The following is a 23963-nucleotide window of genomic DNA, read 5'->3' on the forward strand; positions in this document are numbered from 1 at the left end:
CGTTTCATTAAAAGTATGTAACCGGGTTAATGAACGATGAAAGTAAATGCTTATTTACCAAAATAAATTTCCCGACAATTTGAAAAATACTGCAATGCCATTGGACAAAAAATAATTTCAAACGCTCATGAAGTCTGCAGCATCCCTCACGTCCCATAGCACAGGATTAAAAGGATGACATTGAATAGATCACATAGTAATAATAATAATAATAACTTTATTTTCTGAAGGTGACATACTAAGTGTACAAATACAGATATTTTACAACTTATTTCCAGTATGGCCTTCAACTGATATACATTCACATATACACACAATCATACAGTCAATTTATAATTTAACATTTATACAAAAATACACATATCAGGATTACTTAAATTTTCTCGACAAACACGTCTCAAATTAAAGAAGTCTTAAATAAACGTAATATAACAATAACTATGTTTTAAAAGAATTACCATGCGTCACAAAGATTATACATGACAATTAAGATACAGACAAAAAATAGAGTCTGTCCCATAAGATAATAAATAGTTCCAGATTTGAATAATAAGATAGTATGAATATTATTATTATTGGAAACGAATACAGTAACATCAGTTCAACAAAATTCTTGTAATTACAAGTAATTAATTGCTAAAAACTATTGTAACAAGAGAAAATTCTTTAAATTATGCTTGAAAGTAGTTATATTATTATTATGAAGTTTAATGTAAGAAGGAAGTGAATTCCATATGTGTGCAGCTTTGTAGCTAAATGTTTGTTTCAGGTAGTTCGTTTTAGGTTTAACAATAGAAAGATCCATGTTTTCGATTGATCGCAGTCTGTAATGATCATTATGAACAAAATGTAGTAAATCTGAAATGTATATACGACAATCTCCTCTTTTACTTTTGTACACTAATAATGAAATATGGTATTTGCACCTGTTCTCAAAAGATAGAAGTTTTGAATTTCTTAATAGAGTTGTGCGACTTATGACGGACGTGACTGTGAACAGCGGATCGCTTTCATAACTGGGGGACTTTCTCAAGATGATGTTTGGTACTTAGGCCAACATAAAATATTTTGTTCGTTTATGGACAAGCATACAGAAAAAATCTGCAATTTCTGGTCTTATTTTATTTGACTGTATGTATTACAAATCAGTTAGAATCAGAGTCATCAGAACTAACTCCAAGCTGACGCATAAGCTTTGGAATTTTCTTTTTGATAAACTTGTTGTATTCAAGTTGATTCTCCCGGATGATGTCAGCAAGTGGCCGTTTCTTTATCCTCTGTGCAGGCTGCTCATTCATGCCAGCTTGAGGAAGGACAGGCGGCTGATTATCGGCCCTAGCATCATCTGGCTCTTCATCCGAAAGGTCCGACATCTGGGCAGCAACATTATCTCTGATATCCTGCGGAGGTGCAGGTGCGACGTCCGCAGCCGGAGGTCTTCTCACCAGGCGTCTCTCTAATTCTTTGACACGTAGCACTGCCTCCCTTAAATTATATTCAATCAGCAAATAAGTAAAAGCGTTCAATCTGCTGGATATACATATTTATCAAGAAATACCCTTATTTTCTCTTCCTATACTTTGTTCTGATTGGTAACGCTATATTTGTAAACATTATTTTTAAAGCGAATTTGTAAATAAATTGTAATATAACGGAAAACTAATATTAAGTATATTTTTACCTTATATCTGCATCTGCAATATTTTCTTGCGCCATCAATTTTCCCTGTTTTCCAGACATTCTGTCTCGAAGTTGTTTTGCTGTTCCTGACTGGTACAATTGTCTAGCATCCGGGGCAGCTGTTCCACATTTTGTTTTACGTTCTCTATGATATCTCCCCATTTCGTTGGATGCGCCACGTAAGACCGCAATATCAGCAGTGTTTCTGTTTTGCCAATGTGAACTGATTTTTTTCTGCGCTGTAGAAGAGTTGCTGAAATTAGATTAGGAGATTTTTATTGATAAACACTTATCATAATAACTAAAGGCTCATAATGCTCAAAGTTTCTTTAAAATGTCGCTGCCTCATTTTCCGTTATTTACATAAAATACATTAATTTCTGGTTAAATCCTATTTCCGATAAGAACTTTCGTTAAAATTCGTCCAAGGTTTGAATATTGCTGAATACACTAGGATGTTTTATTTAATCTATTGTTTTAATTATCTCCCTTTATGGCTCTAACTACACCAGTTCATGTGCAATATTAAAAGTAATGTATTTTTAACAATATAATTACGAATAGCATCTGTTTGGAGAGTGGTTTCATCTGTTTTTAAGATAAAAAAGTAAAGCATTATGGACCATTAAATCGTAATCAAAACGATTCTAGTTATCCAATTATATTGGCCATATATCACTGTATATTTAAATATGCTTGGCCTTTCAATTTTGTGGTAGATGAAGAAACTTTAACAACAATTGCATCAGCTTTAAACGAAGGTAAAGTAAAACTTTCAAATATTTCATTTCAATAGGATACAATTTGAATTTATATTGCGATATTAAATACATGTATAAGGTTAAATACAAAACATACCTGTATTTATATCAGTTGCATCCATTTTTATTTTTGACACGTTGAACAACACGAGAAAAGCGTGCCATGATAAAAGTATAATATTTAAATCCATCAGCGTATTAATTTGGGGGTGTGGGGCTTACAGGCATTTTGGCCATTTTAATTTCATATGTTGTTTTGATATGTACAGCGTGGTCATCAGTTCCTATCACTATATATTTTGGATTTCTTAGGGAATGGACCAAAACTTAAGAAGAATGATTCTAGCTGTTTTGCCAGCTTTAGTTCAACCGCCACCAGATGTTACGGAATATCTTGGCATGTTAGCATCCACCATACTGTCTGTCGTTCGCCTCCCACCAGACCCTATGCTAGACATTCATTATCGTCTGTTTGCCAACGAAGAAAACGTATATATAGGTAGAGACGTTTTCGGTGCTTTTTACTTGCATCGATACCAGTTCTACGAGCTTACAGGAGAAACACCAGAGACATTTATTGACTTGATCAACTTTATTGATATACCAAAAGAGCGAGAACACAAACTTAGTGTACGAAATAGATCGCTTCTCCTTATGATTTGGCTCCGGTCATATCCACTGTACAGCCTGCTGTCAGCACTTTTTGACATTAGTAAATCTACTGTTAAGGATGAAATAAAAAGACTTATACCTATTTTTGAACGAAAATTACAATCATTCATTAAACGGCCTTCTTTAGATGAATGGAATGAAGAAAGGGGGTAACTGGAGCAAAATTCAGGTGGCTGTAGGGGCTATCGACGGGACATCGCACGAAATCTATAGACCACAAAATGAACCCCAAGAACAGTATTATTCTGGTCATAGAAATTACCATGCGATACACACGCAGGTAATTGTAGATACCAGAGTATGTAGTATGTAGAAAGTGGATTTCTGGGGCATCAGAATGATGCTCAACAATTTACATTAATGCAACAAATTGGTAGGGACTTACAATTTCCTGACGATTGCTTTCTTTTGGGAGACAAAATTTACCCCAATCATCATCCAATAATGACTGCGTATACCAGCACTCAACTTGCGCGGAAACGCGGTAGGCAGCGTAGACAGTGCATTAAGTTTAATAGATATATACGCAGATACAGAGTGTGTGTTGAACATTCAATTGGTGAGATGAAGAACTACAGGTCCGTTGCTAGTATCTGGAGACATCCCCGACGTATGTTGCCACCAGTTGTAAATATCTGTGCTGCCCTTGTTTTGCAGACGGAAACAGATCGGTCTTATTTTATAGATTATTTTTGCATATTGTAAGAATAATAGATAATAAATACACATTCATGTTTCCTTCTTTAGTATAAATGCCTAAATATATCGAGGTTCAATATCAAATGTGCATTTGTATACGCCTCTGAAATTTTCTTAAAATAAAATAGTTTGAGATAGTCCCTAATTTAGCCAGATGTCCGTTGTTCACATCAGTGCTCGCAATAAGTCGCACAACTCTACTAGTACTTCATCAAAGTTGCTACACTTTGATTTTGTAATTATTTTTATAGCGCGTCTCTACAAAGATGTAATTTTATCAGTGTCCGATTTGTGACAAAGTCCCCAGACATTGCAACAATACTCCATGGTTGACATAATATATGCATTGTAATACAATAGTTTCATCTCATCTGTTAAGAAAAATGCAATTCTTCAGTAGAGCAATTTTTGAGTTTAGTTTATTGGCCACGGTACTAACGTGGGATTGCCAAGACAGAGTTTCATCGATACTCATTTACAATGCCTTTGTTGGTTGCCCTTTTATTCTCGCGTGGCTGTTTATGCCAATTATGAGTCATGAGAAGCGGAATAGAGAGTTTTGAAAATTCTAAGTTCAGTCACTTTTTAGAAAACTAAATGGCCTTTCGAAAGCCATACTATCGGCATCTGGTAATACATACATATCATATATCGTAGTTTCGGTTACCAAGGTTTGAATACACGTCCATCTGTGAAAAAGTGGGTAAACCACTGAAGGGTTTGAATCTCTGTTTGTGACATATTAAGGTAAGTTTCGGATTTTAATGTCATGTAGATTCGTTTTAAACTATTTAGTATTTATACAGGGCGGGAATTAAAGAACGACAAGGTATTTTCACTAACATGAGACTGGAATGAGAGAAAATATGATAAACACTATTACTTGAAGAACCTTAAGTCTTCAAATAAAAGAACCGTTTCAAATTCCTATAAATTTACATAGAAAAAAATTAATACAATGATTTACAATGCCTTTGTTGGTTGCCCTTTTATTTAACCGGAATTAGCTTGAAATTCTGTTCTTAAAAACAACATCTACATGCTCAAAGAAGAGCAGTCAGATATATATAGCACCAGCAATGTCACTACCATACAGAATCCTGTTAGGGACATCGCGTTCTCCCCCCTCGCCTTCTACAGATGCACTAGAAAAAAAAACCCCGCGAGATTTGCTCGTTACATCCTCACATCTTTTTGTTTTTAAATGAATGGAAATACTACTTTTCTATTGTAAATTCGTAAAAGACGACGCGAGATTCATCTTTTTGTTTGCAACCTTTTTTCACAAATGTCAGTGGTGGAAAAAAATCACACGACATTTTATGGTAGAATCTTGCGTTTTTTTTCCAGTCCACTCAATGATCCAGGACCTCGTTGAGTCGATTGAAAAAAAGAAACGCGAGATTCTACCATAAAATGTCGTGTTTTTCCACCAACGAGGTTTGTGAAAAAAAGTGCGCAAAACAAAAAGTTGAATCTCGCGTTTTTTTACGATTTTCCAATAAAAATTTAGTAGTATATTCATTCATTTTTGAAAATAAATGATGCGAGGATGTAACGAGCAAATCTCGCAAAATCTAACAGAATTCAGTACTACCATGTCAGACGAGCTAAGTTGGAAATACTGGAAAAAGGCGTACCTACGAATTGACAAACTTTTATAATATACACCACAATATCACCGATGTCCCAGCTTCATTTACCTAGAACAAAACAGTATAAATGACACACTGTAGCATTTGATTAAACCAAAAACTGTTGTGTGCATGTACGTGTGCGTGTGCGTGTGCGTGTGTGTGTGTGTGTTTTTTTCCCCCAAAGAACTTTATCAACAAGGAATAGTTTGCCAGCCACCGTCGCTGAAGCTTACTCTTTGGTATCCTTAATTAGGGAATTGTACACACATCTCCATTAATGGGGATTTACTTCAGCTGCTTTTAATAATTCATATGACGAGTGGGTGGGGATCAGTCTCCGGTAACGCCATACAAGCCGGAGAGGTCACACGTACATAATTATGTGAAAGGTACAGCAACTGGACAACTTTTCTATTCTCGCACCATCTGTCTGCAACTACTTCCTACCCTTTCTATGCTTTTTGGTTATGAATGACAGAATTCCGTTGATGTAAATGATGTTCAAATAAGATAGGGTAAAAGCTAAAATCAAAGAAAAGGCGACAGAAAACATCAGTACTGAAATATATTCTCAACGTGCTCCTAGCCGCTAAAAATATGATTATACTAATACATCACCATTGAGCTATGTTTTCTATCAGTTACTTATATATATAATTACTCCAAAAACTTTTGAATGAAATATAGATTGGACACGGTCTATAGTATTGGATTCAAAACCAGATTTGTTAAGAAGAGGTATAATTTGCGTTTCCTTCAACTCATTTGTTACAAATCCTTAATCTTTGGATGTATTTATAATCATTTTATGACTGGCAATCGTTCGTCGACTCAAGTCCACAGGATTTGTTCGGAATATTTTGTTTTATTTGTCATATCTCTTCCTCTGTTGCCGTTGCAGGCGGCAAGGCGGCAAACCAACGCTTCATACAAGAATCACAGCTTTAAACAAGAAGCTGTAATAAATAACATTGATTCAGTTCATCAATTCTATGGGATCAAAAATAAAACCAACAAGGCGATTCAAAGTCATGTATATTATACTACAATTTACAGTGTATTCGTTTATTTAACAACATTTTTGCACAACTCATAAGATGAAAGTACAATGCCATTCAAGATTTGAATTAACAAAAATGATACGATTTAACAAATAATAGTAGTGTTAAATAAAGATGCAGATATGATCATTTCCAAAACAGCTATACATCTGACACATGATTTTTATGCCTTTAAGTAACAATATTTTTAAAAAAATGATACGATTTAACAAACAATAGTAGTGTTAAATAAAGATGCAGATATGATCATTTCCAAAACAACTATACATCTGACACATGATTTTTATGCCTTTAAGTAACAATATTTTTAAAAGCATTGGTAAACATATATAAAAATTAGGTTAAAAAGTATTGGTATTGATAACAAATACTCTTGAAAACAAGCAAGATATTCGATCATGTCATACCAGTGAAATCGTGTCTTCTTAAAACTTCCAAGTCCTAACCTTGTCATTATATGTTCAGTTACGGTGTGTTCGACAGTTATGTTTCAGTTTTATATTCAGAGTGCCTTTTTATGAACCATTGTTTTCTTCGCAATATAAGTGTTATAGAAATAGTGCATGAATAGTACTAAATAGCTGAAATACATAGTCAGACTGTATTTCATGTTTGTATAGCTAGTGACACATTCTCTTCCTGCAGATAGAACACTATAAGATACGAGTATAACAAAAATTCCTACTACCATTTGAGCAAGTTGACAACACGTTATGAACATGCTTATCCATCTCGGAAGTCGGAATTTCATTGCTCTAAGAGTATAATATGTGTACATTACAGAATGAACAGTAAAATTCATTACTACAAAATATCTACCCGTGCTTATTTTGGGTAAATAACTGCACCAGACGTATATCAACACTGTTACGTGATGGTACCAATGAAGAAATATCAATGGCTGTTTTCTCAAAATTATAAATAAGGTATCACCAAGTTCAACAACTTTCGACAGTATAAAAAGGAATGACCAGACAGCGGAAACATTTCCCTGTTGTAGGAACGAACTGTTACAGCACGAATATTCAAAACCATGGTATGATAGCGCCCAAATTAATTCAGGAAATGTTCGGAGAGCACCCAATGTACTGAACACTGCTAAACCTCCACTCCAAACTGCTAAGTATGGTCTTAGATCAAATCTTTCTCTGCTTGTCATAACATATCGACCACTAAATATAACGACTAAGTAAATTGCTGAATACACAAATGAGTCACTCCAATGCTGGTGCATAAATTCATCAGTTGCACTCACGTTGTATGCTTTTTCAAACTGAAACATATATGTCATATTTGCAGGGTCCTTGTTTGATATATCCATTTTCATTTTCACAAAAATTTTAACACAGTTGTTCACGGATGATGATTTCAATAGTCAAAGACGTCCAAGCATTCCTGGTTTTGTAAAAATGTCGCATAAGTCGGTCGCGTGCTAAAATTTTGTCGTTCAAATATCAATGTATATATGATAAACAGACTGTGACCCCTATGAATAAAGCGATCGACGGTCTACTGTTTATGCACCTGTAATCTGACCTTCGCCGATAGTCGGATAGTTGTAGTTTCTCTGTGTCAAATGATAATTGTCATATTAAATTTTAAACAGTAGCAGCCTTTAAAATATGAGCATATACTGTAATAAAATATTTATTGAGACAATGCTGGTATCGGCAATTTAGTGTATAGATTAATGCAGTTTGGTGGGGTTCATTTTCCAAAAACGAGTTGAAAATAGTGCTAAAATAATGCGTACAACTATTTATGCACAACATATTTTAGCTTTACTTCATAATTTTGAATGATTTTTATAATGCAATTGATAACAAAACATTTTGACATAAAGGCTGCCATTTATTTTGTGTGCATTTATATTATCCCTATCTGATTTCATACTCCTTATTTATTCATAGTAATCCCTCCCTTGATTACAATGTGCACAAACATTTTGGCAATGTCTGTACATAACACTTACAAGACAATACGTCTATTGCAGTGTTAGGGTATATAATCAGCGTCCGTTGCAGTTTTGTGATTGAAATTGCGCCGAACCATGTTGTCAATGAGAAAGTAAGACTGTTCATGTACCCGGTCTCCAATTATCATTGCTTTATCCAACTGGGACCCGTTTCTCAAAAGCTCATAAGTGTCATCCTATGTTCTGTCCTAAGTATGGACTTTGAAAACACATTCCATTCGTACGGTATTACATGTTACAATTTAAGAATCTATTTAATTTTGTTCGGCACAGCTTATAAGAATAGCCGAATAGAAAAATAGATCTGTTTAAAATTATGTTTGCGAAATACCTTACTCCTAAGTTCCAATTTTGTCCCTATAAGTTTTCGTAAATGAGCCCCTGATGCATAGACGATACTAGTATTTACAAAAGATCGGAATTCGTCCTAGTTAAACAAACATTTGTCCGCTTCTTTGCGCAAATTTTAGCTTTTTTAACACACGATTTGCAGACTCAGAAACATTCTAAATATTCAGTCGGAAAAAATAGCATATATATAGTCGAAAGACGTAGCATATAAAAATATATGATACATATAGCATTGAATACACGACCATGTGTTGGACAGAATGAAACCAAGTTGTTGCTTTTTTCAAATCAAATGGAACACTACATAAACATGTATTGTGTAAGCACTACTAAGTACCATTTATTTCGTTTGTTTAATCTCTTAGAAAATATACAAAACATATGGTTTGTAAATCATTGTTGCTGCACTAAAAATTGACATACTGACACCTTCATGTTTGTTAAATTTATCAACCCCAGAATAATGCGATGGGAAAAGAGAGATGTTATAATATTCAGCTTTTTTTCGGTAATGGGGTTGCGATTAGTGTTCTATACATCAACGCAACATAAGAAAATGATAACACCTGTTTGCGTCATTCACTATTTTCTATTTATTCATACATTAGTCTGCAAATGTTGTAAAAAGAGCATTTTGTCACACGAAACATTGTTAAAAATAGTTTTCCTTGCTTTCAATATATGAATGATACACAAACTCATGATCAAACAAAAGATAGGTTGTAATGCTAACAAAAGAGAACTTGTAACACGAATAAGTTTTAAAAAAATGTATGTCTCAAAACAATGGTTGTGGAACACTTTTGAGAAATTACACTGTAGAATTATCAAATAAAAAAGAAGATAAAACATTACAATATACTTTAGATAAAACACATCAACATCAACAGGCTGGTTCAACCCTACGGTAAAGTACATTCAGATTGGAAGAAAAAATATATTGCAAAAAAAGCCAGTTTGCACTGTATAAGGTTACATATACAAGACTGTTGGCATGGATCAGCGGACACAGCACGTATAAACTAAAGATTACACTGGCTCCCGTCTCTATGTTTGTTCTGTCATATTTTTCGTATGAAAGTCTTCTTCATTCAATTAACAGTGGAAGTAACTGCAGCAGGTTGTTTTCTGTAATGATTTTTTTTATTCCCCCTGGCTCCGAACATAGGTATGGTGTAGCCATCGGATACAAATGTGCTATTTTAGAGACTTAAAATTTACGTATAAAATGTTTGCCGTTTTTATAAAGAAAATAACCATGCAGCCAGGGAGCCAGGCTAACTAAAGATATGCCATGTTAAAATTTCATATTTGAAGAAACAACGGTAAACATTTTTTTGTGTGTTCGTGTGCGTGTGTACAGTATGTTAGGTTACATAAGTATAAGTACACACGACATAAATTTGTACTATGAATAAAAAGCTGGAACATTTTTAACAAACGGTTGTAACCAGATAACATTCCCTTGTAAATGCAACTCATACACAGTTAGCACATTATCTACGCAAGTTTAATACATTTGTTAAGGATTTCCTTTATATAAATCAATATCTGATGAAAAATTATTTCAGCTTAATATAGTCATAGTATATCTTTAACAGTAGCACTTAGATTCAAATCCATTCAAAAGCTTATGTTTTCTTTTCGTGAATGACTGATCCCTTCTTTATGTAACTCATGTAGAAAAATCGTGCAAATAGTACTAAATAACTAAAATACATGATCATGCTCCATCCTATATTGCTATAGTTTGTAGCACATTCTCGACCTGAGGAAAGTGCATTGTATGATATTACAGTCACAGTAATTGCAGAAAACATTTGAACAAGTTGAAGAGAGGTAATTAACATACTGATCCATTTGGGAAGGTTGTATTTCAAAGCTCGAAGAGTATAGTAGCTGTACATTACTGAATGCACCGTAAAGTTCATCACCATGAAATATCTGGCGGTGCCAATATGGTCTGGGTAACTGTACCAGACATAAATTAGAACTGTTATATGATGGTACCAATGTAAAAAGATGAGCTGTTGCTTTCTAAGAACCATGAACAAAGTGTCTCCTAATTCAGCGACTTTAGAAAGTGCGAACAGACAGCCCCAAAAGCTGGAGACTTTTCCATGTTCCAAATATGAGCCGCTACAGCACGAATATTCAAAACCATTGTACTTTACGGCCCAAATCAGTTCAGGAACTGTGCGAATTGTACCCATTATACTAAACACTGCTAAAAGTCCACTCCAGATCGCTAAATATGGCCGTAGTTCGAATCTTTCTCGATTTTTCATTAAAAACTGACAACCAAATACCACTATCACATAGATACCAGAATATATAAACGAGTCTGTCCAGTGCCGACGCAAGTAATCATCAAACGCGTGTGCATTGTGATTCTTCTCGAACGGCAAAAAAGTCATGTTAGCTGGATCACGGTTAGACATATCCATTATTCTGTGACCACGAAAATCCCCAAGTTGTAACTATTAATGATTTGAAGCTGTTTATATAATTTTCATCCACCGTTTTTATACCAGTGTCTGTGCTTTAAGACTAGCGGCGTCCCAGCAGATCCAGTGATAAAAATATAATAATTAAATACTGCAAGTAAAGTGTAAGTTTTATATCAGTAGTTATCATATCAGGGCAATTTCTTGTAAGGGGTTTATCTCGAAAATGCAGGTTTAAAATCAGGCCATGATTGACCCCAGGCCATGTGCAACTTTCTGTCATGAGTTAATGACTACATCATGGATAGACCGACTTAAAGTACTATAAAATTGTTTTATTATAATCAACCAACCCGAAAGGGATTTCAAATCAAATCAAATCATTTGCAGCGGTTAAAAGACTGTCGTTCTTGTGAGCTGTGGTCTGATGCGGTTCCACATCGTCCATTCATAGCTATAGAACAGCGTACAGCAAGCGTATTACTTTCTTTGTTTCTTCTGCACTGTCAGAAGTATTCCTTTCTGCTCCCGACATTGTATAGGTATTATTGAGAAATTTAAAAAGTATCTTCACGCTAGCTGTCACATGATAGCAATTCCGACAATATCAATGTTGCTGTGCAGCCACCATGTGTTTATTGAAACTACATTGAAAGAATGTTGTTAGAGTGAGCAGGCAAAGACAAAGAGAATGTTTCATCTATTACAAACATCCAGTTTTCTCTCATTCATTTTCTAGACATTCGTTGAGGCATTAGAAGAAAGTAAATACAGTAAGATTATTATTTTTATTCATTAGACATTTTGTTATGTCAAAGAAATAAAAGCTTTTATGTTTTTGACATTTTATGTTTATTTGCTCGCATTAGTCTTAAAATATCAAACATAAACAGATTATATTTACTTTAAGTATAGGTGTTGCTTTTCATAGTACGAACAACATATGTACCATTAATGATTTTATAACATAGGGGTAGAAGCAGACATGAATGGGGTTGTGGTAGGGACCTTGAACGACCACTTTTATACAGTGTGTGCCCTTTAAAGGCCAAATGAGTATTGACAACATAATATTATAAAAGCAATATGCTATACAAATAGTGTTAGCTGTCGTGCACCTCCTCACACGGAAACTTGTATCTGTGCACGTATAACGAAACATTGTCATTTTGCAGGTATATAATAATACCAAAGAGTTCCTTAACGGAAATAAAGGTGTATTGCACGTATAAATCAACAACTTGACCTCTCGGTTACGTTACCATTTGCTTACAAAAAATTATTGTTTCTTTTCGTGAACGACTGGGCTCTTCCGTATATAATTCATATAGAAAAATCGTGCAAATAATACAAGATAGCTAAAATACATAAGCAAGCTCCATCCTATATTTTTATAGTTGGTAGCACATTCTCGGCCTGAAGATAGTGCATTGTATGATGTTATAGTCACAGTAATTGCAGAGAACATTTGAACAAGTTGAAGAGAGGTAATTAACATACTGATCCACTTGGGAAGTCGGTATTTCAAAACTCGAAGAGTGTAATAGCTGTACATTACTGAATGCACAGTATAGTTCATCACCATGAAATATCTGGCGGTGCCAATATGGTCTGGGTAACTGTACCAGACATAAATTAGAACTGTTATATGATGGTACCAATGTAAAAAGATCAACTGCTGTTTTCTAAGGACTATGAAGACAGTGTCACCTAGTTCAACGACTTTAGACAGCGCAAAGACACATCCCCAAAAGCTGGAAACTTTTCCATGTTCTAGAAACGAGCCGTTGCAGTAAGAGTACTCGAAACCCTTGTACTTTACAGCCCAAATCAGTTCTGGAACCATCCGAATTGTACCCATTATACTAAACGCTGCTAAAAGTCCACTCCAGACCGCTAGACTTGACCTTAGTTCGAATCTTTCTCGATGTTTCATTACAACCTGACCTCCAAACACAACTATCACATATATACCAGAATATATAAACGAGTCCGTCCAGTGCCGGCGCAAATAATCATCAAACGCGTGAGCATCGTGATTCTTCTCGAACGGCAAGAATGTCATGTTAGCTGGATCACGATTAGACATATCCATTTTCCAAGTGTACCTTAAAACTGTTGCTTAATTATTTCATCCACCATTAAAATGACATGTTATGGTCTGGGTAACTGTACCAGGTTAGGCAAATCCATTTTAATTAATGACTTCATCCACTCTTTTTATTCCAGTAATTGGCTAGCGCCGTTGCTGATTCACTATGAATAGTACATCATATGTCTTCAATATAATGACCACAGTACTGTAGTACATGTACCTTGCAATCGTTATCAGAATAATTCTTTCTGTAAGCTGTAAGGAGCTATCTCCGAAGCCATGTCCCAAAACTAGGCTATAATTGAGCCGAGGTCATGACCGGATTAATATTTTCAAAAATAAAATGAATTTACAATAGCCTTAAATTTGTGCAAACAATGCTTTTTTCTTACGTTAACAACTGTAGATAGTAGTTCTTATAACTTGTTTAAAATCAATTTAAGGTTAGTTCCTAACTGGCACCACATTCTAAATGAGATAAGAATTTATGTTAATGTGACCCACCATTCTTCTAACACTACTGGGAGGTAATACTTCATGTGTATCTTGCATTCATTAAACCAAAACAGTTCATAAGACTTGAGATCGTAAGCATCTTCATATTTGATGAAAACCAGTTTCTTTTTCATCTGATCGGTTGTACCTAGCGCCAAATTAGGGCTTCAGTCTCGTGCAATATGCAATATGGTTATATCAATTAAGGGGGTACGCCATTATTTTCGCAAGTCTATAGTGTTATGATATTTTCTGTTCCTTTAGGAATCCATTCAATTACAGTTGCATAAAGTCGATCCTGTTAGATAGGGTACATATTTCTTTACCTCTCATAAACAGACTCAAACCCTAGTTTACAATTATTGTGTCTGGTTGCGTACTGTGCATCCAATGGATCTTCTTATAGAATTTATTCAGCATCCAAAACATAACTTGAATCCCTACTGATATTTGGTGTACGTGATTAGCACTCGAGTACAAAGTTCAAGAATCATACGTATGCTTTTATCATTGACTAAATTGTAGTACATTCAAGAGGACTACTGCTACATTTAAGAGGACTATTGCTACATTCAAGAGGACTATTGCTACATTCAAGAGGACTGTTGCTACGTTTAAGAGGACTGTTGATCAACTGATGAATTAATTATGGCCGTTTTTTTATCTCTTGTCCGGATATGTTTAATTTAGTGATGGTGTGTACACTTTGACAGAAGACAGTGTCCAATTGGTAAATTAAATAATGCCTTTAAAAAATAGAGAAATGATCTTTTGTCTTGAGCAGGCAAAGGTTACAAAACAATTTTGATAAGCATAAAAATGTGAATGAAAATTAAGATATACAAACAGTTAATATTGTTGAAATATACGACATAACATACCTAAGCTAATGTTAAGATATACGCTATGATATCGCTATAATGCACATGCTGTAATTTAAGTGCATTTTAAATGTCTTTGTGGTCTGCAATATATTTTTCTGCAGATGGACAAAGCGGAAAGATACTATGTCCATATGTGAACTTCTTTATGTTTCAGTAATCATTGAACTTTTTTTGCCCTTTACCTTGATCAGTTCAGAATTTGCCTTGTTGCTATTAACAAACTGATAAAGGAACATGCATGGTGAACTTAGTCCTTGATTTATCTAATCTTGTACTATCACCAGTATGTTTAAGTACACGGTCAGAGTTTAACTGACATTGAAAATGACACACTTTAAACATTACATCAATGTTCATGTTTGATTTTCCGCTTAAGAGGACCAAACATTTTAAGGCCGACTTAAGGTTTTAAAATATGACACTATGAAGGCTGTGGACTTAGCCCTTTTTAGAAATTAGTTTGAACGTACACGAAAGTTCGTTAAGGTGGAGTACAGTCCTGTGTGTAATTTTATTTGCTATACATCTATGAAAAGTTTTTAAGAAAAATCTTGAAATTAGAAAGTATATAAACGTGTTAATTCTTTAAAATGTATATTAAAGCGGCATGCCTCCAGATCGTTCGACAACAAATGTTTTTATTTGTTTTAGATACCTTGAAATAAATGCTATATTTCTTAAGAAGGCTTTAAAACTTAATTACTGACAAACTTTATGTTACGGAAACACATGAGAATTAGCTGTTTTTACTACTTTTTACGATGAAAATCAAAAAGCGTTTGTCACGCTTTTACTCCAGGTAAACTGTCTCGATTATAAATATCTATATTTCGAAGTCATTATTCACTACTTCAGCTATATCGCTATTGGTTACGACGACGGCAAAATGTCTTTATTGCCGCGGCAGCCCGGGGTTCGATTCCCCACGCGGTCATCTTTTTTTCTTGATTTGGAATTTTTAAAATATTTTAGAAACAAAAATTCATATTCTAATGTTCATAATATGACCAAAACTTCAATTTGAAAGAAAGGTTATTTTTTAGCCAAATCTGGAGGCATGCTGCTTTAAATTCCTGAACAGATATATTAAAAAGCTGATTTTGTAGGTTATGTCAACAACTAGATATATGTCAGTAAAGGGAATATAAAATCATTATTTTGGCTTAGGCTTACAGCTATAGGGGTAACCCTACCGCATCAAAAGTTTTACTGCATTCTATATACTGTTTTCTGCTTAAAGATTTTTGATATCTCTTATGACCCTTTTATAAGGTTATGGGAATACTACCACTTGTCATTTTACATATATGGAACTAAATTAATTTGCAGACAGATATCAACTATTATCTGTGACACCATTCCCAAAAACAAGGAAGAGTGTACAGAATGCAGAAGAACTGTAGGGTTGGGATGATACCCTCGCTGTCAGGTTTGGTAAAAAATTATGACTGGAAAGATATTTCATTGCGTTTAGTGACTTTTATCGTTTTGTAATCATACATTCTATGATTAGTTTTGTATTATCTGTTTTAATATTTTAAAAATTTATCTAAAATATATAGATTTATACACTTTCTAAATACATTCAATGAAAGATGCACACTTTTGAAGATTTTTAGAAAATAAAATTTCATAAAGCGTTATACGCCACCGGTGTTAAGTGGATAAAAAAAATACCTTTTTGACAAGTACTATATAGTTCCTTGTAATATATAACTACGTAGAAGTGGGGTTCAGGAATAAAACTCAACCACTGTCGTATTTTATAAATTATTTACTGGTCAGTACAGATAAGTCTAAAAAGGCCAATCAATAAGACGATGAACATAATACAATACGAATTACACTACAACAAGCAAATGTGGAAAATGCGACGATTTCGCAAAAACAATATATCTCGTGTTTGTCATACAGATAAAATTACTTATCAAGCACGTCTATGTAATTTTCGCTGATGAATATAAGTAAATGAAATAAGGTAAGATGTCCAGAAGTAAGGCCGACATTAATGTATGCAGTGAACTAGCTAAAAAATATTAAAAAGGAGTCTTACAACGCCTTTCAGCAGATGTTAATTCACGCCTAAAAGTTATTCGTGTAAAGACACAGCTGACCCCTCTCTGACGACCTTAAAAAGCACGAGCGGACTTAATAGAAGAAACACGGAGTGCAATATAATACAACGGACCAGAGTGTAGAGAACGGAGTAGAAAAGACTTGTACATGAAATATATTATAACTATTTAATAGAATTTAATATCAAATCTGAATAAATGTACCTAGTCTTTGCTACATATGTTATATAATAAAGTCCATTACCTCTGAGTTTAGTTAACCCTTACCATGCTAAATTTCTATAATGAACTTGTCCATCTGTCAATTTGAACAGTACCATTAACTGTTAACAGGGGTGCATACCAAAAAGATACTGAGTGAGTGACTGAATGGCGAACAGTGCAGGTCATGATCAGACTGCACGGATGTGCAGGCTGGTCATGATCTACACTGATCGAAAAGTCAGAATCAATCGTGTCCAGCATGATAAGGGTTAAAAGTATTGTTCTTAAATTATTATCTGCTGTGGTCTACATCATACAAGTATTTCACTAAAATGTAAGTTTTTGATTAAAAGGGTTGTACTGACAGGTCAAAGAGGGAAAAACAAATTCTAAGAACTCTGCCCCTCAAACCGAAACCCTGTGACAGCGTACGTTGGAAATGTTTGAATTTTATATTTCAATCATAAATTTCACTCTTTATCCCAATATTTTCCAAAATAAGAGGACAGTGGAATATAAGTTTATATGTAAGTTGGTAGGATATGTTTATATGTTCTCAGAAAACAGTGTATATTACGTACTAGAAATATAAAAAACGATGGGAACTTTGTCTCTGTATACACATATGTTGCATATGTAACTTGAGTTAATAAAGTTCTATTCTGTTCCGTTCTGTAATCAACTGCTTTTGACAGAGTTTAGACCTATACTACTTCTTTGCAACGTTACAAGATTCTTTTTAGGATAAATGATGTTCACCCACCAAACGTATGCTTTAAAAATGTCATTGGCAAAATTATAAAAGGTTTTATTAAAGGAAATTATGATTTGACAATTTGAAGACACACCGCATGTACAATACTAAGCCCCTTTTCTCTTTTGATCGTGTCTGAGGAAGCAGGTGTTTAACACCGAAAACGACAGTGATGAAGGGAATGAATTGCTTTGCACATTTGTCGTTTGGCTTACCTCGTGCATCTTTTGTTGGAAAGTAGTCGAGTACTTGCGTATATTGCTTACTATGATATCTTTATATTCGGTTCTCAAACTATTGTACATGAGATGACCATTCAGCTGGTAAAGGTAAAGGTAAGCTATATTTTACATCGCATGATGCTACCATGAACCTGAAATAATCTTAGTAAGGCGAACCGGGGTTTTCTTCCATAATTAAATCTGGTAACTCGCCCTTGATATGGTTTAACTTCAAAAAAGCAACAAAAAACAAAAGCAAAACAAAAAAAAAAAACAACAACAAAAAACGACAAAAAAAAAAACCCACGAAAAAAGATGTTTTTCATATAATACAGAACTAAATTATTGATCAGTAAACTTTATTGTCCGATTTATGCATGCTGATATAATCAATGTAAGGATATAGAAGTATATGACCTTATGGGTGGATATTGAGGTTTGCGGAGTGAAAAAATTATACCCTCGTATAAATACGAAAGACATAAAAAGTTTTTGTGTGCTATTGAAGCCGCAGGAATTTAATATCCGTAAAGAAGGTTTATGAAATACGCAGATTGTTATTAAGGCTTGAACAGTTAAGAAATAAGGGTTGTCAAAAAAAAGGTCTCTTCTCTTCCAACATCACTGCTTCTTTTGCTTCCGAACTACATACGCATTGTAGAAAAAGTGTGCAAATAGTATGAGGTAGCTAAAATACATTAACAGGCAATAACATATATTCCTATAGTGTGTGACACATTCTCGACCGGAAGTGAGAGCACTGAAGGACAGTACAACAATAATAACACCCCACGCCATTTGAGCCAGTTGAAGGGATGTTATAAACATGCTCACCCATTTTGGAAGTTGGAATTTCATTGCTCGTAAGGCATAATAGCTGTACATGAACGAATGCACAGTATAATTGGTAACTACAAAGTACCTAGCATTAGCTATTTGGTCAGTATAACTAGACCAAGAATATACGAGTACAGTGATGTGGTGATACCAGTGAAGAAATATCAGGGGCTGTTTTCTTAGTACAATGAATAATGTATCACCCAGTTCAAATGCTTTCGACAACACGAAAATACAACACCAAAATGCAGAGACTTTTCCTTGGTCCAGATACGAATTGTTGCAGTAAGAGTATTCAAATCCATGATGAGATAGTGCCCAAATCAGTTCCGGCACAGTTCGTATAGTTCCCAGTATACTGTACACAGCTAGAAGTCCACTCCATACCGCGAGATAAGGTCTCAGCTCGAACTTCTTCCGGTTTGCCATATAGGCTTTACCACCGAATATGACCACCAAGTAAATGGCTGAATACACCAAGGAATCACTCCAGTGCTGAAGCATGTAATCATAAAAAGCTCGAGTGTCAAATGATTTCTCGACCGAGAAAACGTAGCTCATGTTGATCGGATCTAGCCCTGTGGTATCCATGATTGCTTTAACACAACTTTAATTCTCAGCTGTTTATTATGCCCTTGTAAGTCTTATTCCATATGTTTCTTTCAATCTATGTAGGTTATATCTTTCAACATCACATCTAAGATATATTTCTTTTCATGATCAGTACCTGCAATACATTAAAGAAAGTAATACCATGATAAAGTTTAGAAACGTTTGGAAAATATATGATTGCTAAAAATGTATTAAAAAAGGATAAACAGTATTAAACACGATACGAATGCACGTACCTATGTTAATAATTATTAAGTAGACCCTGTCGTTCCCTTAAATATTTCTTCCGTCCCCCTACAACATTCTTCCGTTTGCTTAAAATCATTCTTCCGTTCGCTCAAACACGTGGCCAGTCGGAGAAATAGAGCAAGCGCACACATGAATAATTAAAATCCAGGATTATAAGCTAGATTTTAACATAGTTTAAAAGTATACTGACTTTTGTCAATACAAATTTAGTATCGATCGCTATTTAACTAACCCTTTTATATAATTGTTAGCACAAATACTGGACACGGATTATACACAACTTGTTTGTAAGTTTATTTATAGTCGCCACCGGTAACCCATCCTGTATGGGCGACCCCAATTTCAGGCCTAAAAAATGATTGTTTGTTTCCGGTAACATCCTAAAAAAATAGGGTAGGTAGGTCGGTATTTTTTTTTTTTTATTAAGGTATGAGCCACCTAATGGTGTATATTTCAAATGTTCGAAACAATGTTACAGCAATATACTGTATCCAGTGAGAGACTTGTATGTACAATTTAAACAGTTTTTACCATGCTTTTTAAATATAAATTTTGTATAATTCATGACATTTCTACAAGCTCAAGTAGAGACAAATTTCAAAGTGATGGCCACTGTCCAAAACGTTTGCAGAGATTTCATTATACCATTATTTTTTATAAAAGAAACGTCAAGCTATCGGTAAACAATTATAAAACACAAAATAAAATGGTAAATATCTTTTTTTTTTCTAGGGTGCCTCAAGTAAAAGCATTTAATGAGACAGAATTTTAACTACAACATTGAAAAATTAAGGTCGAATCCTGTGGGACTGTTTTAGATGTTGCTCACTTCATTCAAAAATAACCTTGGGGCAGAAGTAAAACCTAACTTCATTTCTTCCACAATATGAAATCTAAAGAGTAAAGGCAAAATAGAGAACTTTTACCGCATGTAACTAACTTTGCCCCCTTCCGTTTCAAAGGTAAATTCACTCAAGTTGAACAGCAAGAAATCACTTATCAAATGAAATATTTTCACTTTTGTACACTAAATCAATAATAAGTCTTGAAAAAAGTAAAAACTTACTAGAAAAAAAAAGGAATATGAGGAAAAAAGAATTTGGTCCCAGTGGGGCTTGAACTTATGCCCCCTGAAAAATTTAAGTCAAAGTAGGCTTATTGTAGGAATTGAATACTCTTCAAAAAGGAGGTACACTATTACATGGGTCATACCTTAAGTGGGACTTTTCGGAAAATATGTATGTGTAAAAAATGAATACAAATACGGGAGTTATGCCTTTAGAGCATCAGTAAGTTGATTTCTAATATCACTGACCATGTTTAAAGCATAAAAGGTGCAGTTTTTCAACTTTTTGTTAAAAAGGTTGAAAAAAAAATCTCTAAGGCCATAAAAACATTTAGGGTCGGGCCAAAAATTTAGGATAGGTCGGGATGCCGGAAACAAACATTGTTTACGCATAAACAGAGAGAGTGGTACTGTCATTAGCATCCAATGCTTTTAAATAGCATGGAGTGTACTGCACTTGCCTATGATTAAAAAAAAACACATTGAATTATGAAAATATTTTGAGTACTAACTTGTTATGTTAAATAAATGTTTGTGTAAAATAACTTTAAATATTTCTAAATAGTTACCTAAACTAACAAAACACATTTTTCGTCATTGTTTTATTAAACATCTGTAATATGATGCTAAAAAAAGATCCCTTAAAAAAATATTTAATATACGCTAGGAGGAACCTTTTGGTCAGCTAAATCTTGTATTGGAAACGTGTCAGTAAATATACGCGTTTACTGTGTAAATTTACGCGTTGAGCTTGTAAATTCATACGCCTAGCGTGTATTTTATAGGGTTAGCGTGTATAATACACGTTCACCGTGTATATTTATTATTTGTACGCTGAGCGTGTAAATATACTTGCTGAACGTGTATTATAATATCGCTCGAGCGATTTCAGACTTTTGACCAAAATAGTACGCCCGTTTTTGTGCGTACAATGCGAGTCCAAAAGACCTACGACAACAGCCAATCTAATTGCGAAGTTTTTTTTTTTCAGATTAAAAAAAGTTAAAATCAGAAATAGCCAACGAGTTTTACAAACGAATTATTTGGAATTCTAGATCTAGATTTTATTTCCCAATGTACAAATGACGATTTGCAGGTATTAATCTGACAAGTGAAAGAGCTTGTTGTTAGAAAATGTTAAGTAAAGGGAAGAAGGGTTAAATTTTTATCAAGAAAACGCTCAGTTTTTCATGTAGTTCAAATAGAAAATGTGACCTGAGAACAGGTTTCATACATCTTAGGTAGGAAATGTTGCCGGTAGAATTTCTTCAACAATTTTGACTAATTCATTGGCTGTAACTTTGGTGTTTCTGGCGCAATTCGCATTCTGACCATAAGCATTCAGTGTAAGGTTCGATAGGGCCAGCAGTGAGAACTCTAACGACCAAATGTTGGGAAATTTTTCAGTCACAAGGTGAATTTGTCCTTGACCTTCTGACCCCTTGAACACTGATAGCGATCATCAGCTGACTACTGTTCGTATCATACGAAGTTTGATGATCCTAGACAAAATGTTACAGCAATCATCTTATAGAGTCTAGATACAGTGTAATTATTTTTTATTTATTAGGGTCGTGTTTTCAACAATATTGCAGTCAGGTAAAGACGGGCAGTTAACCCACGTAGTGTTCCTGGATTCTGCACTAGTACTTTACTTTTCTCTGCCAACTTCTACAAATGACTCCTGAAACCATGTTGTGCAGAACATACGCCTCGCCCGGGATCGAACTCACGACCGCGATTCGGCGTAGATCTGCACTTTCTTTGATCTCCATTATTGAGCTAGACAAGTGGAAGAGACAATTGTAGTTTATCCAGTTGTTAATAGGAAATGGTTTTCCAGACTCGAGGTATACCTGACTTTGACTTTTGACCGAAACAGTTAGGATCATCTTTACCTGTCGGTCAAAATGTAATAGCAAAATAAGGTACAGAAAGCGATGCAACAATCTGTATATAGCCACATTTGCAAATTTTGCCTTTTCGCTAAAATAAAATGTAAAACTATAACAAGAGGGCCATGATGGCCCTAAATCGCTCAAATGAGTTTAATTGTTTGGTTGAACAAATTTCTTTGCTAATGCTTCAAAAAAAAAATAGGTAAGAAGGACATGGTACAGATTCTTCAAGATAAGTACTGAAATCTGTAAAGAAATTATACAGGTGGTCAAAAACAAGAAAGTAGGTCAGTAGGTCAGGGTTAATGATATTTAAGATGAGTATTGAAATCTATATCAAAAGTTCTACATGTGGTCCAAATTTCGATGCTGTATCTTCAAAAACAAGGAAGTAGGTCAGAAGGTCACGATTAAGACTATTCAAGACGAGTATTGAAATCTGTACCAAACATTATACGTGGTCCAAATTTTTTTTGCTGTAGCTTCAAAAACAAGAAAGTAGGTCAGTAGGTCATGGCTAAGAACATTAAAGACGCGTATTGAAATCTTTATCAAAAGTTATTGACGTGGTCCAAATTTCTATGCTGTTAAGATCGGGTGAAAAACTGTATATGTCATCCAAATTTCAAGGCAGTATCTTAAAAAACAAAAAAGTAGGTCAGTAGGTCAAGGTCACAGTCAAGTGACCCCTAATTACTTGGGGACATCAGGTAATTATAATTAAACAGTCTAGGAAATATGACCACATAATTTTTAAAGTATTTTTTCCCATATAACTCATACAAATCACCCCCGGGATGGGGCCTCTTTTCACCCCAGGGGCATAATTTGAACAGTCTTGTTAGAGAACCACTAGGCAATGCTACATACCAAATATCAAAGGCTTAAGCATTGAACTTTCAGACAAGAAGATTTTTTGATTTTTTTCCTATATGTCTATGTAAAACTTGGGACCCCCAGGGCATGTCCATTCTTTTCATCCTAGGCAAATAATTTGAACACTCTTGGTAGAGGACCACAAGGCAATGCTACATACCAAATATCAAAGGCCTAGGTCTTGTGGTTTCAGACAAGAAGATTTTTAAAGTTTTTTCCTATACAAGTCTATGTAAAACTTTGGACCCCCTGGGTGGGGCCTCTTTTCACCCCAGGAACATAATTTGAATAATCTTGGTAGAGGACCACTAGGCAATACAACATACCAAATATCAAAAGCCTAGGCCTTGCAGTTTCTGACAAGAAGATTTTTAAAGTTATTTCCTATACGTCTATGTAAAACTTGGAACCTCC

At 34.5% G+C, this 23963-nt stretch overlaps 5 protein-coding genes across 5 annotated transcripts; all 5 read right to left on the minus strand.

The window, feature by feature from the left end:
* Window positions 1-263: 263 nt before the first annotated feature.
* LOC123545357 (uncharacterized) lies at window positions 264-1894 on the minus strand. Its single transcript, XM_045331681.2, has 2 exons — window positions 1682-1894; window positions 264-1485 (listed from the first exon to the last, which is right to left on the minus strand). The coding sequence occupies exons 1-2, from the start codon at window positions 1840-1842 to the stop codon at window positions 1146-1148; spliced, it is 501 nt and encodes a 166-aa protein (XP_045187616.1). The 5' UTR covers window positions 1843-1894; the 3' UTR covers window positions 264-1145.
* Window positions 1895-6467: 4573 nt separating this feature from the next.
* On the minus strand, window positions 6468-8004 carry LOC123545355 (elongation of very long chain fatty acids protein 6-like). The gene has a single exon (XM_045331680.2). It carries the CDS (start codon window positions 7835-7837, stop codon window positions 7013-7015), a length of 825 nt encoding a protein of 274 aa, XP_045187615.2. The 5' UTR covers window positions 7838-8004; the 3' UTR covers window positions 6468-7012.
* Window positions 8005-8804: 800 nt separating this feature from the next.
* Window positions 8805-11433, minus strand: LOC123545354 (elongation of very long chain fatty acids protein 6-like). The gene has a single exon (XM_045331679.2). It carries the CDS (start codon window positions 11281-11283, stop codon window positions 10468-10470), a length of 816 nt encoding a protein of 271 aa, XP_045187614.2. The 5' UTR covers window positions 11284-11433; the 3' UTR covers window positions 8805-10467.
* A 357-nt stretch (window positions 11434-11790) lies between these two features.
* On the minus strand, window positions 11791-13761 carry LOC123545353 (elongation of very long chain fatty acids protein 6-like). The gene has a single exon (XM_045331678.2). The coding sequence runs from the start codon at window positions 13376-13378 to the stop codon at window positions 12563-12565; it is 816 nt and encodes a 271-aa protein (XP_045187613.2). The 5' UTR covers window positions 13379-13761; the 3' UTR covers window positions 11791-12562.
* Window positions 13762-17057: 3296 nt separating this feature from the next.
* On the minus strand, window positions 17058-20274 carry LOC123545352 (elongation of very long chain fatty acids protein 6-like). Its single transcript, XM_045331677.2, has 2 exons — window positions 19697-20274; window positions 17058-19575 (listed from the first exon to the last, which is right to left on the minus strand). The coding sequence occupies exon 2, from the start codon at window positions 19437-19439 to the stop codon at window positions 18633-18635; it is 807 nt and encodes a 268-aa protein (XP_045187612.2). The 5' UTR covers window positions 19440-19575; window positions 19697-20274; the 3' UTR covers window positions 17058-18632.
* Between the last annotated feature and the right edge of the window lie 3689 nt (window positions 20275-23963).

Source organism: Mercenaria mercenaria, chromosome 1 (genome assembly GCF_021730395.1).
Source record: "Mercenaria mercenaria strain notata chromosome 1, MADL_Memer_1, whole genome shotgun sequence".
Classification (NCBI taxonomy): Eukaryota; Metazoa; Mollusca; class Bivalvia; order Venerida; family Veneridae; genus Mercenaria; species Mercenaria mercenaria.

Bases quoted from the DNA above. Each gene is read 5' to 3' on its own strand.
- LOC123545357 (XM_045331681.2), bottom strand. From the start codon at position 1,842: ATGGGGAGATATCATAGAGAACGTAAAACAAAATGTGGAACAGCTGCC. The intron at 1,486-1,681 runs GTAAAAATATAC...ATATAATTTAAG, and splicing joins ATTGCAGATGCAGATATAAG to GGAGGCAGTGCTACGTGTCA.
- LOC123545355 (XM_045331680.2), bottom strand. From the start codon at position 7,837: ATGAAAATGGATATATCAAACAAGGACCCTGCAAATATGACATATATG.
- LOC123545354 (XM_045331679.2), bottom strand. From the start codon at position 11,283: ATGGATATGTCTAACCGTGATCCAGCTAACATGACTTTTTTGCCGTTC.
- LOC123545353 (XM_045331678.2), bottom strand. From the start codon at position 13,378: ATGGATATGTCTAATCGTGATCCAGCTAACATGACATTCTTGCCGTTC.
- LOC123545352 (XM_045331677.2), bottom strand. From the start codon at position 19,439: ATGGATACCACAGGGCTAGATCCGATCAACATGAGCTACGTTTTCTCG.